The 18,679-nt window shown below is 36.8% G+C and overlaps 1 protein-coding gene across 8 annotated transcripts in view; it reads right to left on the bottom strand.

The window, feature by feature from the left end:
- The window catches only part of LOC145260645 (protocadherin-like wing polarity protein stan), a 450,806-nt gene that overhangs the window by 241,149 nt on the left and 190,978 nt on the right, over positions 1–18,679 (bottom strand). For all 8 annotated transcript variants that reach the window (XM_080118975.1, XM_080118974.1, XM_080118979.1 and 5 more), the window contains exons 3-5: positions 13,338–13,512; positions 11,105–11,230; positions 756–993 (exon numbers count right to left, since the gene is read on the bottom strand). In XM_080118975.1, coding sequence (XP_079975101.1) covers positions 756–993; positions 11,105–11,230; positions 13,338–13,512 — 539 coding nt within the window. The remainder of the gene's footprint in view (positions 1–755; positions 994–11,104; positions 11,231–13,337; positions 13,513–18,679) is intronic.

The following is an 18,679-nucleotide window of genomic DNA, read 5'->3' as shown; positions in this document are numbered from 1 at the left end:
CTTCTGGGTTTGACCTTTACTCCTGATCTGAAATGGAACACGTACATCAAGTCTCTTGACAAGGTTGCTGGGAAAATGGTGGGATCCTTCTACCACTCCAGAAGATATCTCACTGCTGATGCAATTCTCTATCTATATAACAGCCAAGTACGTCCAGGGATGGAATACTGCTGCCACATCTGGGCAGGAGCTGCTAAAAACAGCCTATCCTGCCTTGACAGAGTACAAAATAGACTTTGTGGCTTAGTGGGGGATGCCCTTTTCTCTTCCCAGCAACCTCTCTTCCACAGAAGGGACGGTGTGAGCCTGTTGTTGCTTTATCATTATTTTCATGGCAAGTACTCGTCTGAGCTCCAATCTCTGGTTTCCTCTCGCCAATCTTTCACGATAAACACCCGTTTAGCTGAAACCACTGTCAATAATTTCCCCTACTCTTTATCTGTGCCTAAATCAAAACGTAAATTCCATAAACAAAGCTTCTTTCTTAGAAGTGCACGCCTGTGGAACTCTCTTCCGTTTGTCTGTTTCCCACCTTACTACAACTTGGATGTCTTCAAGTCCAACATGAACAAATTCCTGATAAACCACCCCCTTAAGTAAGACACTCCAATACTAACGATTACTACGATACTATCCCATTGATTACTGTACATGCATTAACCTTTATCCCTGAGTGGCTTCGAGGCCTTGATAAGTGTGCCCACCATGTAAAAAAAATAAAATAAAAAATAAAAAAATAAAATTCGATTACTTACTTGAGTGAGATAACAAAACGTTGCCGCTTCTTCAGCGATGGGAACATCAAGTAAGATCCTTTAAAAAACTGTCGCGTAGTAAGCTCACAAAATTCATTGTGATAGTCCGTAGTTGGGCAGCCCTTGCAGTAAAATCCACCAGTTGGAATTGTTTCACAGACTGACGGAGGGCGACACAACTTGTGGGGACACATGTCGTCCTCATAGATTGTGTTCATGTCTATTTCACAATGTCTGCCTGAAATATTCAAAATAGAAGAAAAAATATTAAAAGGTAATAAAAAATATCAATCCTAGCCTCTGTCGACTCGGCGTTGCCCTGGATGCATTGAAGTCATTTCAGTTTTAAATATTTTGTGTTATATACTAGCAGTTCATTCCGGCTTTGATTGGGTCCTTTGTACTGTTCATAACTTCATGTGCATATGTATGTATACATTAAAAAGTTTGACTCATGTCCAGGTAACCTACATCTAAAATTTAAAGTGTTTAGACCCAAAATTGGCGGGGGAGTTTGGTAGAGTCTCCAAAGGGCAACTCTTTCAACTCTGACCCCTTGACAGCCAACTTTCTGACCGAAAACTGATAAAAAAGATTTTCCCAAATCTTAATACCCCTTATGTCAAATCTCGAGTCAGTCTGTAGACTGAAAATTGACAGGCAGAGTAGTTTAGTAGAGAAGTGTACACACACACACACACACAGACAATTTCACTTTTATAGATATATAAATATATATGTTTGTGACATATTTGTATTGTGGAACGGTGTCAAATCGCTGTGTGTTGCATGCGGGGTACACAGAGACGAAACGAGACCCCATACTTTGGGAGGCCATATTTATAAGAGAAGGTATAGAGAGAGCAATTCTTATAACAGTGGAGCTGAGAGATAAATGTGAAGAGAAGTGTAATGGACGCCTTTTAAACAAGATGGAGATGCATTATCATAGAGGGGGATACAGTCAACCTTTGGAAGGGGTTTACATACAAAGTTCATTATACAAGACGATGGAGACAAAACACATTACCTTTTGGTTGAATGACAAATGAAGACAAAAGGTTTACATAACAAATAGGAGACGTTTATTTATCCAGCTTGTGATTGGAATTCGATGCTTGCTAACGCTACTACATTGTCGTCTTTTTCCTGACCCCTTCGCTCCTAAGGAGTTTCGGCTAACTCTATCAGTCTTCCCAGTCCGGTCTGCCAGACTAAATGTGTGTGTGTGTGTGTGTGTGTGTGTGTGTGTGTGTGTGTGTGTGTGTGTGTGTTTCCATTTCTGGTTATAATCAGATGAGATAGATCGGCTAAAGAGAGATTGATATTGGGAACTAAAGCAGTTCCCTATTATCAGTGGTTTATTTTATCTAAACTTCTGAAAATATGAATTATATATATATATATATATATATATATATATATATATATATATATGTATATATATATATATGTGTGTGTGTGTGTGTGTGTGTGTGGATGTATGTGTTCACGAATACTGGTATCTGTATGTGCGCATGTGCTTGCATGTATGCGTGGGGGTGCAAGTGTGTCTGAATCAATATGCGAATGTAGGCCCGTCTATACGCTTCCTTGCTTTTTTTTTTTTTTTTTCATTTTTCTTAAACTTTTTCTTCTAGGGGATGGGACATCCAACCAAATGTCTGACATTTACCCCTATTTTAGTGAGTCCAACCAAGAGATCTTTTCAGGATTCTAGCCGTCCCTTTCAGTGCAATCGTTTGTATTTCACTTGCACTTGGTTCATGGGTGTCGATGTGTGTATGTATCTGTGTATGAGAGAGAGAGAGAGAGAGAGAGAGAGAGAGAGAGAGAGAGAGAGAGAGAGAGAGTTGAACCCCGGGATAAGGCATTAAAAATTAGTAACAAAATACAGTACAGTATATAATGCACATGTATATAATCAAATAATATTATAAATAACACTTTAAGGCGGGGCAAATACCGTAACCAGGGGCCGAAAAACATCGTATTCCACATCGTAACCTGAAAAAAAACGTATACTAGAGCCACTGTATCCCGGGGTTCTACTGTATATAAAATGTATATATATATATGTACTTGTATAGATGTGTGTGTGGTGTGTGTGTGTGTGGTGTCTGTGTGTGTGTGTGTGTGTGTGTGTGTGTGTGTGTGTGTCTCTCTCTCTCTCTCTCTCTCTCTCTCTCTCTCTCTCTCTCTCTCTCTCTCTCTCTCGAAGGGGAATTTCCATAATGTTAATAGGTTTTCTGTTTTCTTTGAGGAAAACTATTCAAACAATACGAAAAGAATGCAAATAAAAAAAATCATTAAGCAGACGCCAAAATAATCCGACGTCGCGGTTTTTTTTTCTTTTCTTTTTTTTAAATTATTTTCGACTGTATTTTTTATTTTTATTTATTTTTGTTTTTTTTCGACTCTAAAGGTTATGCGCTTCCTTCGATCATTTTAAAAGCTGGATTGTTAATTGTACGCTGATAAGATTTTATTTTAATTTTAGCACAAACAGCTGCGCCGCTGCGCTTGTTGCTACGTTGGATTTGAAAGGGTTATATATATATATATATATATATATATATATATATATATATATATATATATATATATATATATATATATATACTAGCCGGACGCCCGGTGTTGCCCGGTCGTACAATAAGCTTAAATATGATATTTTAATTAATGCAGATTGCGTATGCATCAATACAGAATAAATGGGTTTCTGTAAGGTCTGACGAGGCTGTTAGATCGTAAACACGGTCCAACATCCGAAACATATGTAACCAAACAAGGTCTGACGAGGCTGTTAGATCGTAAACACTGTCCAACATCCGAAACACACACACACACACACACACACACACACACACACACACACACACACACACACATATATATATATATTATACCGCCTCAATGGATCAGAGAGTATTACCTAATTGCATTCGTGTGATGATTGTACTTATGCATTAGTTACTATTCTAAAACCAAAAGATATCGTTAATTCACACTCATATTTTTTTATAGTACGTCGTACGCGTGTTTCATTGAATAGTGGGAGACCACTACACAACTCGTTAAAGACAAATGTATTTTCCTAAAAAAGATTTTAGAAATTTTATTAAATGTAATGAAAAATTGATTTGGAATGAAAAAAAAAAAAGGATAAAAGAAAATGGAGGTGTGTGAACATAGATAAAAAATATTATTGTGGTTTTCATACTGTAATAATTGAATTCACGTCGCCATATTGCATTTCAAAAGACTCAAGATTTCGTATTTAGGTTCTGGATTAAAATGAAAAAAGCTAAATAAAACCACAGGAAATTCTATTTCTCTCTCTGTTTCTCTCACTCTCTCTCTCTCTCTCCCCTCTCTCTCTAGAGAAAATGTGTTTGTGTGTGTGTGTGTAATTCCCACAGTTTGCCTTGTCTCCCTTCTTAAAGATGGCGACAACTAGGGCATCTCTAAGTTGTGCAGGGATTTTCTCTTGTTCCCATATTTTGAGAAGCAGGGCATGGATGTGTCTGAGAAGATCAGGTCCGCCTTCCTTCAGGACTTTTGCTGGGATGCCGTCAGAACCAGCCGCCTTATTGTTTTTCATCTTCCTAATTGCATCCCGCACCTCTTCCAGACTGGGTAGTTCTCCCATGCTCTCAATTATGGGCTGTTGAGGGAGTTTTTCAAGGGCCTCCATCTCTGGAGTGGTATCCCTGTTCAGAAGATCCTCGTAGTGCTCTTTCCATCTATTTGTTATTTCTCCCTTTCCTTTCAGCAGCGTGAGCCCATCCTTAGACCAAAGGGATGTCAGAGAACAGTAGCTGGGGCCGTATACCACTTTTGTGTTCAAAGAATCCTCTGGTGTCCCCAGAGTCAACAAACTGCTGGATCTCCTGAGCCTTCTTCATCCACCAGAGGTTCTTCAGCTTCCTGACTGTCGATTGGACAGCAGCTTTAGCCTTGGCATGGGCAGCTCTTTTAACCTTGCAATTGATGTTATTCTGCCAGGTGATAAAAGTTTGCCTCTTGATGTCTATAAGCTGTTGGATTTCAGGGCATTTCTCTCCTCTCTACCACAGGGAAAACCCTAGCTTGGGTTTTGGCCAACAGGCTTACACCCCTTGCAGAAACCATCCTTCCCAAGTCCCAAAGTGGCTTTCGCCCAAATAGAGGCACGATGGACATGATCTTCACTGTTCGTCAACTCCAAGAAAAGTGCAGAGAGCAAAATTTACCATTATACATCGCTTTTATAGACCTTACTAAAGCCTTTGACTCGGTGAACCGTCAAGCCCTTTGGCTGGTTCTTGCAAGGTTTGGATGCCCAGAGAGGTACATTCAGGTACTGAGACTGCTACATGACAATATGTCAGCTACAGTCCTCAGTAGTAGTGGAGATGAAACAGAGCCCTTCAGGGTTAACACAGGAGTGAAACAGGGATGTGTCATTGCCCCAACCCTGTTCTCCATCTTTATTACTGCTATCCTCCATCTCACGGAAAACATCTTCCCCGTGGAGTTCGGATTATGTACAGAACTGACGGGCGACTTTTTAACATCAACAGATTCAGGGCCAGAGGTCGAATGAACACCATATCCATTATGGAGCTACAGTATGCAGACGATAACGCCCTTGTAGCCCTCTCAGAAGAGGACCTACAGTGTGCTCTGGTTGCCTTCACGAGGGCGTACAAACAGCTAGGACTAACAATCAATATAAAAAAAACCCTCAAATCCTCCATCAATCACCACCAAACAGTACTCCAGTCTCACCCCCAAACATCTCCATTGACAACGCTAGACTGGAAAATGTGGACCACTTCCCATACCTAGGCAGCATCCTATCATCAAAAGCCAACATAGATGATGAAATACAACACCGTCTCAGCTGCACCAGTGGGGCTTTCTCAAGGCTAAGGAAGAGAGTATTTGAGAACCGTGACCTTCTGGCAAAGACCAAAATCATGGTATATAAAGCTGTCTTGCTGCCCACTCTTCTCTATGGATCGGAGACCTGGACTACATACGGGAGACACGTAAAAACCCTGGAGACGTACCACCAAAGATGCCTCTGAAAAATCTTCAGAATCAGTTGGAAGGACCGACGCACCAACACCAGCGTCCTGAGTGAGGCTGACATTCCTATTATCACCGCTACTGTTGCTCAACGCCAGCTCAAATGGACTGGTCCGAATGCCGGATCTCCGCCTCCCAAAACAGATTTTCTACTCTTGTTGAGGGAAAGCGTGCCCAGGGTGGCCAAAAGATGAGGTATAAGGACAACATCAAAGTAAATTTAAAGCGGTTTCACATAGACCTTGAGACATGGGAGGACGTGGCTGGGAGCAGGTTGGCATGAAGGAGCGCTGTCCACGAAGGTGCTGCGCTTTATAGTAGTGACCTAAATCAAGCTGCTGAGGATAAACGCAAGCACAGAAAGGACAGATTATCAACCAGACACACCCAACCCCACCCCACCACCACTACCTTTATCTGCCCAAATTGCACAAGAAAAATTGGGTCTAGGATTGGGCTCTATGCTCACCTGAGGACCCACAGAAGCCACAACAGAGGACAGTCTTACTCGAACACGAGTGACCGCCGATGATGATGGTCTGTGTGTGTGTGTGAAGACACTTCTCAACCCATATTTTATTAATTTATTTGCGGACTATTATCCTCATCATTTATAGTTGCTGGTCCACGACGTTTAAGCCAACTATTTCTCTGACATTCGTCAGGTTGTTAACTGCGATAGGGATAGGAATGCTGAATCTTCAACTGTATCTTCAGTAATCACTACCTTCCATGGTTGTTGTCATCTCACCACGTTTTGGCCAACTAATCCTGTAACCGCCTTTGGGTAGGATTGAAACCGCTATCTTCAGACAATGCTCACTTGGAACTGTATAGATTCAACCTCTCTATCCAAAGGGCGATCAAGGATAGATTTTTTGATCATATAAATCTAAGTCTTTTTTTTTTTTGTTAACTGATGTTCCATTGTCGAGTCCGTACCGAATGGCATTTATTATCTAATTATTGGAATTCTTTTGAGATGAGTAATTTATATATATATATATTTTTTTAAAATTATTTGCAGACTTTTATCCTCATCTTTTAGAATTGTTGTTTCACAAAGTTTCGGCCAACTATTCCTCGGGAATAAAATGGAAATAAAATATACAAATTACTCACTCTGGACCTACTTAAATGACATTTATGCTTCATAAATATTAATTTCAACTAAATTCTCCCCACGTTTCGCGCCGGTCGAGGCGTATGTTCCTTGTTAATGGAGTCAGAGATGGCTTTGTGGCCGGATTTGATTCCCTTAACCATTTGTAATCGTGACTCCGTACATTGATGATTCCTGAAAGGATGAAACACTAGTGTCTGTAGATCTTAAAAATTAGTATAGTAACAATATTATATATATATATATATATATATATATATATATATATATATATATATATATTGTTACTATACTTATATATATATATATATTGTTACTATGCTTATTTTTAAGATCTACAGACACTAGTGTTTCATCCTTTCAGGAATCATCAATGTACGGAGTCACGATTACAAATGGTTAAGGGAATCAAATCCGGCCACATATATATATATATATATATATATATATATATATATATATATATATATATATATATATATATATACCTTGTTTTTGACGACAGAAGGAATTGATAAAAACGTTAAATATCTTTGGGGAACTTTGACCACTTCCTTTCTGTTTTTTCCTCCCTTGCAGTGCCATTTTAATCGCCTTATACTCGTTTATTGAATTAAATTGTTTATTTTAATTATCTTTTGGCACCTTAAATATATATATATATATATATATATATATATATATATATATATATATATACATATATATATATTCCCCATTGCTCTTTATTTTCCCCAATTATATTATTTTTCATTACTATCGAATTTTTCTCCTAATAAGATGATAGTTGGAAGAGCTCTTGAGAGATTTCCGCTAATGTTCAAATGTGTGTATAAATTTTTTACCTCCAAACATATATATATATATATATATATATATATATATATATATATATAAAATGGACTCTGCCATTGATTTTGATGTATGAGCTCCGCCAGACCAACTAAGTTGCTCAGAAATGCACACAGATTATTTGTTTATAGTGGTGAAGGCTTTGTGTAGAACCAACCACCTTTTTTGGTATTACTGCTTTGTCGGTGCAGATGACTGCCACAGGACAAATTATACAGCAGATTTTCACATCAGAGTCTCCTTCTCCTAGATGCCTGTCTTAACGAAGACTGGGGGTGCATTTCTCCCAGTGGATTAATGCGCCCCCAGATACCAACCTGGAAATTTATACGAATTGGCACAATACATACAGCGCCTAGCCTTCCCAAATAGTCACCCATCTGGTATTGGCCAGGCTCAACATTGCTTAACTTCAGTGATTCTGGCGAGAACTGGTGAGTCAACATGATTGTACTGTATATATATATTTTATTGAACAGCAGGAATAATTCATGTTTGTTTTTCTCACGATCCGTTTTTTTCATTTTGTTCAACGAAACATGTATAAGAGAAAAAAAATCTTACCCAATATATATATATATATATATATATATATATATATATATATATTTTCTTAAATCAGCCTTGACAGCCGTGTTTTAAAATCTCTCTATTTCTACGCACACTTTATCTCTCTTTTAATAATATTATTTGAACTCATTCCCTTTTTTCCTTTCATCCATTTGTAAAATTATTCCACGGAATTCTGCCTTTTGGGTTACTTTGAACCATCTTCCATTAACGCGATTCCTTTGGATTTTTCCTGTGGAAATGGAAATTTAATCAACTTTTTTTAATTTTACCGTTATTGGATATTTTACTCTTAACCAGACTATCCATTCACATGAAATCACCTTTTTCTTCCCCCTATTCCCTCTGCTTCCCTATTTTTTACCAAGTAAGATCCATGACTTATTTGTAGTTTCATCAAATACTTTTGCAAGCAAAATCCGATCCTGCATTTTGCTAATCCCTACCCTCTGATGAGAAGGAAAGTATTTCTTCAAAACTCAGCGGATTAAGAACTATCCACTTATTTTGTGTTTCCTTTTTAAAATTAATTATGTTTTTAACTCTTTTTCAAAGTGTTTTTTAACATGTTTTATTAACTACTTGTTCTTTATATATATATATATATATATATATATATATATATATACTTGTTTATTGTTATATAAACATGGTCACATCCCGCTGCTACAAATAGCCACTTGTTTCAATCAAACAACAGATATCATCAGGCAGCGACTTGACTATTCAAAAGTTCAATGAATAAATAGATTATTCATTGAACTTTTGAATAGTCAAGTCGCTGCCTGATGATATCTGTTGTTTGATTGAAATAAGTGGCTGTTTGTAGCAGCGGGATGTGACCATGTTTATATAACAATAAACAAGTATTATTAGCTCTTTTTATTGAGCACTATCTAACAACCTCGTTGAATTCATTAGTCCATTACTTTTGAATAAAAAAAAACGATATATATATATATATATATATATATATATATATATATATATATATATATATATATATACACACACTAGCAAGAAAGCCAGACATTACCCTGAGTTGAATGTGGAACCCTATACCCTATCCTTTTCTGCATAGCCCATAATGCTATATTACTTTATTATTATTATTATTATTATTATTATTATTATTATTATTATTATTATCATCATCACTATTTAATTATTTATTTATTAATTTATTTAATATGATGTACAATTTTAATAAGATTGATTAAGAATGTACTCGGCATTTATTGATTGTAAAAAAAAAAATATGGTATTGAAATTAATATCAGCAAAATTATAGTCTTTAACCTCCCCAAGGCACACTTGGCATTTCCCTGGATTCGATGAGGAATTCAACCATGTCTCAAATTCTGAACCCTTCAATCATATTTCTATTGGTATTTGGCAAATTTATAGTTTAGCAGCGTAAATTATTTGGCACACACAAAACCATAAACAGCTATTTATTTTTATATAAAACACATTATTAGAGCTGTAATAAAACCAGAAAGTTTCATTTTTATTTTTTTAGCAGATTAAATGTAAGACATTTAATGCCACAGAATGTAGCCGACAGATTTTTTTTTTCTTTTTAATTTGACTCTTTTTAGGCCAAATTTGGCCTTTTTTGCATCATTTTCACGGAACTAAAATCATGGTTCTATGAAACTGATTAAAAAGACCAAATTTGGCCTTTAAAAGGCCAATCTGTTAAATCTTAAAAAGGCCAAATTAAAACAATATGGCGGCCACCTTCTGTGGTGTCGAATTTCGTATATTTAATCTAATAAAAAAATGATAAAAAAGGAATAAAAATGAAACTTTTCTGGTTTTATTTCAGCCTTTGGGTCTAACAATGTGTTTTATATAAAAATAAATAGTTTTTTTATGGTTTATGTCTATCAAATAATTTACGCCGCTAAACTACAAATTTGCCTCTTTCTTTAATTTTCAAGTTGTAAATTAAACAAAGAATAATGAACAAAGACGTATTTCATTTTTTTATGGGTATCCACGATAATCTATAAATATAAAAGCGAAAATTTATGTATGTGTGTTCGCTTTTTCTGTGTGTCTACAAAAGGCTTTTTTCAGAGAAGCGGTCGGTCGGTTCACAACTTTTTAAAACTTTTTATATCACATATAAATCGTAATATCTCACACTTAACAACGAAGCTCGCCTGTCTATTTAATTTGGTCGATTTCGGGAAGATAAATATTCGATATTTGTCGCTCGCCGCATGTGGGTTAGTCTTTTTCCTATAACATCTTGGGGGTGGGGAAAAAGCGTTCAGCAGTAAATGAATACTATCCCGAAGTTGACTTCATTAACTCATTAAAACGGGCACCTGCCAAATCCAACTAATTAAATAAATTCAAACGCGTTTTCGTTAGCATCTCGCGGTGGGTCAATGGTTAACGTCGCATGTTTTTTTTTTTCACACTTTAATTTACAACTTTGCCTCAAGGGTTCGGGTTCGATCCTCATACTTACTTTTTTTACCCCCCCCCCAACACCCGGGCAACGCAGGGTTACCCTCGCTAGTATAGATTAAAACGAAAATTTGACCGTATTTAAATTCAATTACAAATCCAATTTCACTGTTGGAATAAATTAATCCACCTGCTCCCTCTTCTGTATTCAATGGTTCAGGAAGTTGTAAAAAAAAACAAAAAACAAAAAAACTATTAAGAAACAAAAGAAGAGAAATAGCTTTTTAGTTTTCGTTTTTCTTACCTGTAAATCCATCGGGGCAAAGGCAAACGTATCCGCCTTCTTGCTGGACGCAGGTGCTGTTCGTATGACATGGACTCGAATAACAGAGATTCACTTCTACATCACAAAGTAGATCTGAAGTCATTCCTAGAAAAATATAAAACATACAAATGGTATATTTTTATACTTATTATTCAACGGTCTACTTAAGTATTAAGCATTGTTGAAGTCACTACTGAACACACACACACACATACACACACACACACACACACACACACACACACACACACACACACACACACAAGGAGAGAACTTGAATGCCTACTAGACACTATTCTCGGGTGTCTAAGGTCTCTCTGTACAGGGGTTTGCCAGAACAACCTGGCATGAGGATACGTTTTCCCTACAAGTAAACCCTGACTAAATATTAAAAATCACATTTTGTATTCATGGCCCAAATAAGATCTTCTTTCTAACCCACATTAGCTTTTAAGAGGAATGGTGCACCTTCTCCAAGTGATGTTACCTCAAGTAAATAACATGAAGCTGGATACTCCACCAGACTAGATTAATTCTTGTCTTGGAATCTAGTAAGACCAAGAGACCAAAACGAACGATATACTACAACATATAAAAATGGTTAATTGGGGAGAGGAAAATTATGTTCTCAATTTCTTTACTAACTCAGTGTTTGAGAGATAAAGAACTTTAATGGAACATTCGAATATCTATGTATCTCATATGGAGTTCAAGTGTTTGCCCTAAGGCAGTGGGCCCCTTGATTTCTAAGAACTTCGACTGAAGTAAAATATGTGAGAATGTGTGTACGTGAGGACAATTATCAACCTATATACTCAACAAACTTTTGATCTACAGACTTGAAATTTGGTATATAGGGTATTCAGACATGTGGAAAACTTTTTAATCTGGGGGAAAAAAGAGCTGCTAAGGGGTCACAATTGAAAAATTGGTTCTTGAGGGTCATCGGAGTTTTATGTATTTGTCAATTGTTTCACGACTGCGCATGCACGAATTGTTCACATTATGTTAAGAATAGGTAGGTAATAAAACACTTCTTAAAGATCCTGTCAAGCTGGCCTAATGGTTATCGTACTTAACTCACTGTTTCTAGGTTTTGGCTTCGATCCTAGCTTGATTATTATTATTATTTTACTTACAAGAATTGAACTGTTTCATAAAAACATAATACTCGCATGCACATGTCTCAGTTTCTGTAAGAATTAAAATATAATATGTGCATTTACGACCGAGCAATGCCGGGCGGCCTCTGCTAGTACACACACACACACACACACATATATATATGTGTATATATATATATATCCAAGTTAATATTTTCCAGAGGGAAAGCATCCAATGAAGGTTTAACAAGGTTAATGCAAGAGTGCCCAATGCCAAAGTAGGGCAAGTTATACTTAAAAAATTTTTTTTTTGTATAAGTATTAATAAGTCACTACACATTCATAAGCATGTTTCGGCCAACCAATGACAAGTAACTAGAGACCTCTTCAGGCGATATTGCTAATACAAAAGTAAATATATATATGTATATATATATATATATATATATATATATATATATATATATATATATATATATACACACATATATATATATATATATGTAGAGTATCTGAAAAAATGTAAAAATGTACTCACACTTCAACTGACAATAAAATCTATAAAACGTTTATTTATAAACATACACTTAAATGGAATAGTTTCGAGTCCAAAAGACAAATATAACTGGAGAATCATGTTCGCAAATGTTAAAAATGATGACCATTATTGTCCAGGCAATGCTGATAACAGATAAATTGTTAAGAACAAAAAAAGAAGAAGAAATAATAATGATGATAATAATAATAATAATAAGAAGAAGAAGAAGAAGAAGGTAGAAGAGGAAAAAGACGAAGAAAAAAGAAAAAGAAAACGAAGAAAAAGATAAAAGAAGAAAAAATATGATAGAAGAGGGAATAAGAATAAGAAGAAAAAGAAGAAAGAAGAAGAAGAAAGAAGAAAAAGAAGACGAAGAAAAAGACGAAGAAAAAGAAGAAAAAAGAAGAATACGAAAAAAGAAGAAGAAAAAGATAGAAGTAAAAAGAAAACGAAGAAAACGAAGAATAGAAGAAAATAGAAGAAAAACGAAGACGAAGAAAAAAGAAGAAGAAGAAGAAGAAGAAGAAGAAGAAAAAGAAGAAGAAAAGTGATGGATATTGTTTTTCTTTACCTGTGAATCCAGGAGGGCAAAGACATTGGTAAGAATTGATGGGATGAATTGGTCGGAACAACATCGATGACGATTTGATAAACGGTGCAGCACTGCCAAACCGCAGTCGTGTCATGCATACTTCAAAGTTGAGACAAGGTTCCATCACACATAGATTGTCATCAAACGGGAGAACCTGTCGGAAAAAAAATAAAGAAAGAAAAGAAATTTTTTTTAAACGGACAAAAATCAATTACGTCCGTCTTCTGATCACAATTCCTGTTTTTCTGGCATTGACCAAATTCCATACAGAGGTCCGGAGACGTCGCCAAAATAATGCGCAGAGAAAGAAACCATAAGACCTCCACAATTTTGGAACACGATTGGATGTGATGTGTTGAAATCATGTTAAAAAACGGAATTTTTTTTCCGCCTTAGCCTCGATGCTTCGGGTTCGAACCTAGCTTCCTACCTAAACTTTTTTCCTCTTTTACACTTTTTTTTTTCCTTTTTGCTTTGTTTTGGTTTTTCCAATTTTTTTTTTAACATCGTGCTTTTTTTATAATATCAAAACAAGGTCACCCTCTCCTACATACACGCCTCCAAACACCCGGGCAATGCCGGGTACCCCCGCTAGTCTTTCAATAAATCGTCAATCACATCCCGAACTGACCGGTGGAAACCCCCGCCCCCGCCTTTGTTTGACCAGCTGGAGTTTTTCAACTCAGTAATCGAAAATTAAAATTTTGCCTGTTTCTCTTAACAGTTAGAAATGACTCATAAGAATTTACCAGCAGGGTGTTTCGACTTTGCCCGGGACGCATAATATCATCACATATGTAGGAGGATGTCGACACATCCTGGCAAGAACTGAGAAAAATTTAACGCGATTATTTCTCCTGACAGGGGGAAAAAACAAAATAGTGATCACATTAGAGCGAGAGTTGAGTCCCGATAATCAATCAAAATGAAAAATTAAACAAAATACTGATGAAAACACACCCAATTAATATCACCAATCATGCATAAATGTAATGTTATACCAGTATTTTGTTTAATTTGCGATTTTTGAGCGATTATCGAGTTTCGACTATGGCTCTAACGAGACCACCATTTTGCTTTTTACGGTAACTCAACTCTATCTTTTTTTAAATTTTTTTTAAGTAAAACACTTAAAAATAAGTTAACGAAACTTATTCAGGTAGGTAGAAGAGTAACTTAGCTTGACTTTGATAGCATTTATTTGTTGTGTATTCGTTTTTCGGTGCTCGTATAGATTGATGATCTTTAAAGCCAACGCATTTCAGGTGAAAACATTATTACGCATTTGCGTGTAATGCCGAAATTAGTATAATTTATAAAAATTAAGAAAAAATATCCACTATAAAAATAAATACAAGTTAAAATAAAAATCATCGATAATTTTAACTAAGTAAATATGTACCACAATTTTCGACCACACGATCTTAGAACATAATTATGGCTGATATTTTGGGGGTGGGGTTGTTTTACTATACACACAGATTCGAAAAAGTTGTCAAAAAACAAATATATAACAAATAAATGTTATCAAAGGCAAGATAAGTTACTTTTCTACCTAATTGGATACATTTTCTAGTGTTTTTATTTAATGTAACATGTTTATTCATCTCGAAAAACATACAGTGTTTACCGATGTATTAGAAAATTTAAAATGGCGCCGGATTCTCTGTTGAACACGGTAAGTTTGGGAAAATGAGTTAAAGATAAAAAAATACACAAAACACTGTTAGAAACTCGCTTAATATATGTTACCGTGACATAGGCTGACATATTCGGTGGGTTTTTAACAGTATTTTGTATATTTTTTATTTTTAACTCATTTTCCCAAACTTACCGTGTTTAATAGAGAGTCTGGCGCCATTTAAATTTTCCGATATATCGGTAAACACTGTATGTTTTTCGAGCTGAATAAACATGTTATATTAAATAAAAACACTGAAAAATTATCTAGTTAAGTAGAAAAGTTACTTATCTTTTTTTGAAGACCATCTACTAGTTGGCCAGTTGTGTACAAATCCCAAGAGCGATAGGAGCCTTCCTTCTATCATATCTGAAAATGACACAATGTTCAACAAGCAAGATCGGAGATGTGCCGCTGTACAACTCATGCTCTCTACCGATCCAAGTTATGACAACAGGACCATTGCCAGCACGCTCAAAATGCATCGCTGAATTGACACGAATAACAGGGACATGCTCAGGGTGATGAAAACAAAGTTTCCAGCTACGGTTATGGTTTTTGGTGTGGTTTCAAGTGAGGGCTACATCATGCCACCTCACATCTTTGAAGTCAGCTTAAAAGTCAACACCAAAGTGTACCTGGATGTGCTGAAGAGTGTGGTGATCCCCTGGTGCAATCAGGTGGCCGTTGGCAGACCCTGGATGTGGCAGCTGGATTCGGTGCCGGCTCGCAAGTCCAAAGAAACCCAGGTTTGGTTTCAAAAGGAGTGCTACGACTTTGTACCCTTCTCTCACTGGCCCCCTCCTCTCCCCCCAACCTGAACCCGTTGAACTACTTCATTTGGTCATACGTCAAGAACATCACCAACATGACCTCCCACAACACCAAAGCCAGCCTGATCGCGGCTATCAGCCGACGCTGAGTTTCCGCCGACACTTGTGCATCCTCCCAGTTCCAGACCTATATCGAGGCGGTAACTGAGGCTGAAGGCGGCTACATTGAACAGATGTCAGCTCTACTATATAATCAAGTTACCTAATTGATTTTTTCCAATAAAAGTTTTTAAATAAAGCAGTAGTTTTTTTTTTCTTTAGGGCGATAATTTTATTGTTCCATCCTGTAAGTTGCATATTCCTTTGAAAAACGAACTTTCATTAATTATTTATTAAGTTTTGTGGTTTCTTAGTGGACGGTTCGTTTTATTTAACGATTTAATTAACGTAATTGTGACTGATTTTTTTTTTCTTTAAAATACTTCTAGCGCATCAATGATACCGCATCATCTATTGTATTATTTTTTGTAATTTTTTAATTCATACTAATTTCAACATGACACATAAGAACGTAATAATGTTTTCACCTGAAATGTGTTGGTTTTAACGATCACCAATCTACACAAGTATTCTTTTTTTGTTTTGTTGGCTATTCTGAAAAATCACATGATTGTCATAAACATCGTCCTCGGCAACCATTTATCTCGGATGACGATGGTGTAACTCTGGTATCTATTTGTACCGTCCGTAACGGTATCCAACTTGGGAGTGGCAGTTTTTGCCTAGTGGAGCTACATAGCCTGGGAAAGGTGATATGAAAGGATAGCCGTTGTTCGTACAGATATCCCCCTCCCCCTCCACGAAGTCAGAGGACCCAAGGGAAAGACGGAGTTGATACAGCTTGGCCTTAACTGTGGCGCAGGAGTTGCCGATGATGACAATATAAAGTCAGGCCGTTTTAGGGACTCCGTCTTTGGATTTTCTGTTTAGACTTACTCCCATCCCTTAGCCTTTTCCCTTAGGGGGTAATCTCACAAGGTAGCAGAGGTTTTGAATCAGAGTTACCTTCTCCTAGGTGAGCTATCATTCAAAGTTGACGAGCCCCACTTGCTCGAAGTGACTGGTTTTAAGGCGCGAGTGGATCATCTTACGGTCTTACAGTTAGTAGAAACAGTTTCGCCGGGGTTGGTAGCTAAGCCACACGAAAAGGCCAGGAGCTGGACTTGGTTGTCAGAGGCTATACCATGAAGGCATTTTTTTTTTTTTTAGAGAGAGAGAGAGAGAGAGAGAGAGAGAGAGAGAGAGAGAGAGAGAGTGGAGCTTATCCCCACTACCGCCCCCGGTTTTGCCAACTTTTGAGACAATGTGGCAAAAACAAAAGCAAAGAACACTTCTCAATGGCGGTTCGGCAACCGTGAGACGCCATATTTAGACTCAATTATTACGACATAAACAGGAAGATTCACTGACGAAAGGAAACAGAAAGGGCACATCGTTGGGGTTTCGCGTTTCAAACATCCGACTTCAAAAGGGTATTTTTGCTCAGACAAAAAAAAAAAAAAGGATTTTTTTTACTGTCAAGAGGAACAAACAGCTGTTGGATGAAGACACACAAGGGATCTAATCGTCTATTCTTTTGTCAATGGCAGTCATAATCTGCTACCCTTACGGCGTGAACGGAGGGAGAGAGATAAGAAGCGAGGGATCGTCTTTACTCGCACCTTTAGCACATACCCCCTCCCCATCTCCACCATCTACAGAGAGATGACTTATCAACACTCCAAACCTTCAAAAAAGCAACGCATTGCATTGCCGCTCTAAGTTTTGATTATGCTGTTTCGTTTTTAAGGCATATCACCCCTTTTCAGATTATTTAATGCCGAGTTCTGTCAATTTGGTAAAATGTTTTTGGTACTTGTGCATCTATGTTACCGCGCTGAAAAAATCTTCTTATATATTAGTAGGATAGCGTGTGCGTTATTTTGTGTCACGCTTACATCTTTTTTCTTCTTCCGAGTGACTGTCGTTTAGTTGTTATGACCTTCCATTTCTCATAATAAATAATTTCATCAAGAATTCTTCATAAGTTTTGGTTTCGGTTTCGATTATAGCTGGTGTACCCAAGTCATATGGATATATTTTTTTAATTAATTTTTATTTTTGAAATCACAACTTTATAATATATAAAAATCGATAGAAAATTGACTCTAGAATAATATAAACGAAATATGCATAAATTAAAATATCATATTTAAGCATATTTTACGTCCCTGCTAGCTGAGATAAGTACTTTTGCAGTTTTAACAAAAGAGCTACAATAATATCAGAGCCTTTTGGCCAAGATCAAAGTGTAGTATCTGTTCTGGCAGATACTGCAAGCAAAGACCATATGTGGGGTGTAATGTAGGGGCAACCCTTCATACCAATTGTTACTATCCAGCTCCCATTTCCCACCCATCGGGAACTGGTCCCCTTTTCCCTCCCCCTCCCTCTCTCTCCACATTAAAAAACGGCCTTGTGCCTAATTTGCTCAGTGGGGAAGCAAATAAATACTTCAAAGTGTAGTATCTGTTCTTCAGATGCGGCACTTCTATTTCTCGTTCTCTTTCAGTGGAGGAGAAATCCTTCACGACTGAGACAATTTTTTATTTTTCTACGTTTTCTCCACGTTAAAAAACGACCCTGGTGTCTAACTCTGTCCCGTGGGGAGGCATTGTAAATAGGTACAATAATATCAGGGCGTCTCCATTTATGTTGAACATCCACAGAATGCCAACATCAATATATTACGTATGAAAGAGTCCGCTGTGGAATTTCCACAGGTCCCGCTAGAAACCTATGGGGAGGGAAAGGTGTTTTGTAACAAT

The sequence above is a fragment of the Euprymna scolopes genome, chromosome 36 (assembly GCF_053919585.1).
Source record: "Euprymna scolopes isolate OS-2025 chromosome 36, ASM5391958v1, whole genome shotgun sequence".
Taxonomy (NCBI): Eukaryota; Metazoa; Mollusca; class Cephalopoda; order Sepiida; family Sepiolidae; genus Euprymna; species Euprymna scolopes.
The sequence above is the reverse complement of the archived record's forward strand: the minus strand, read 5'-3'. Positions and strand labels throughout refer to the sequence as shown.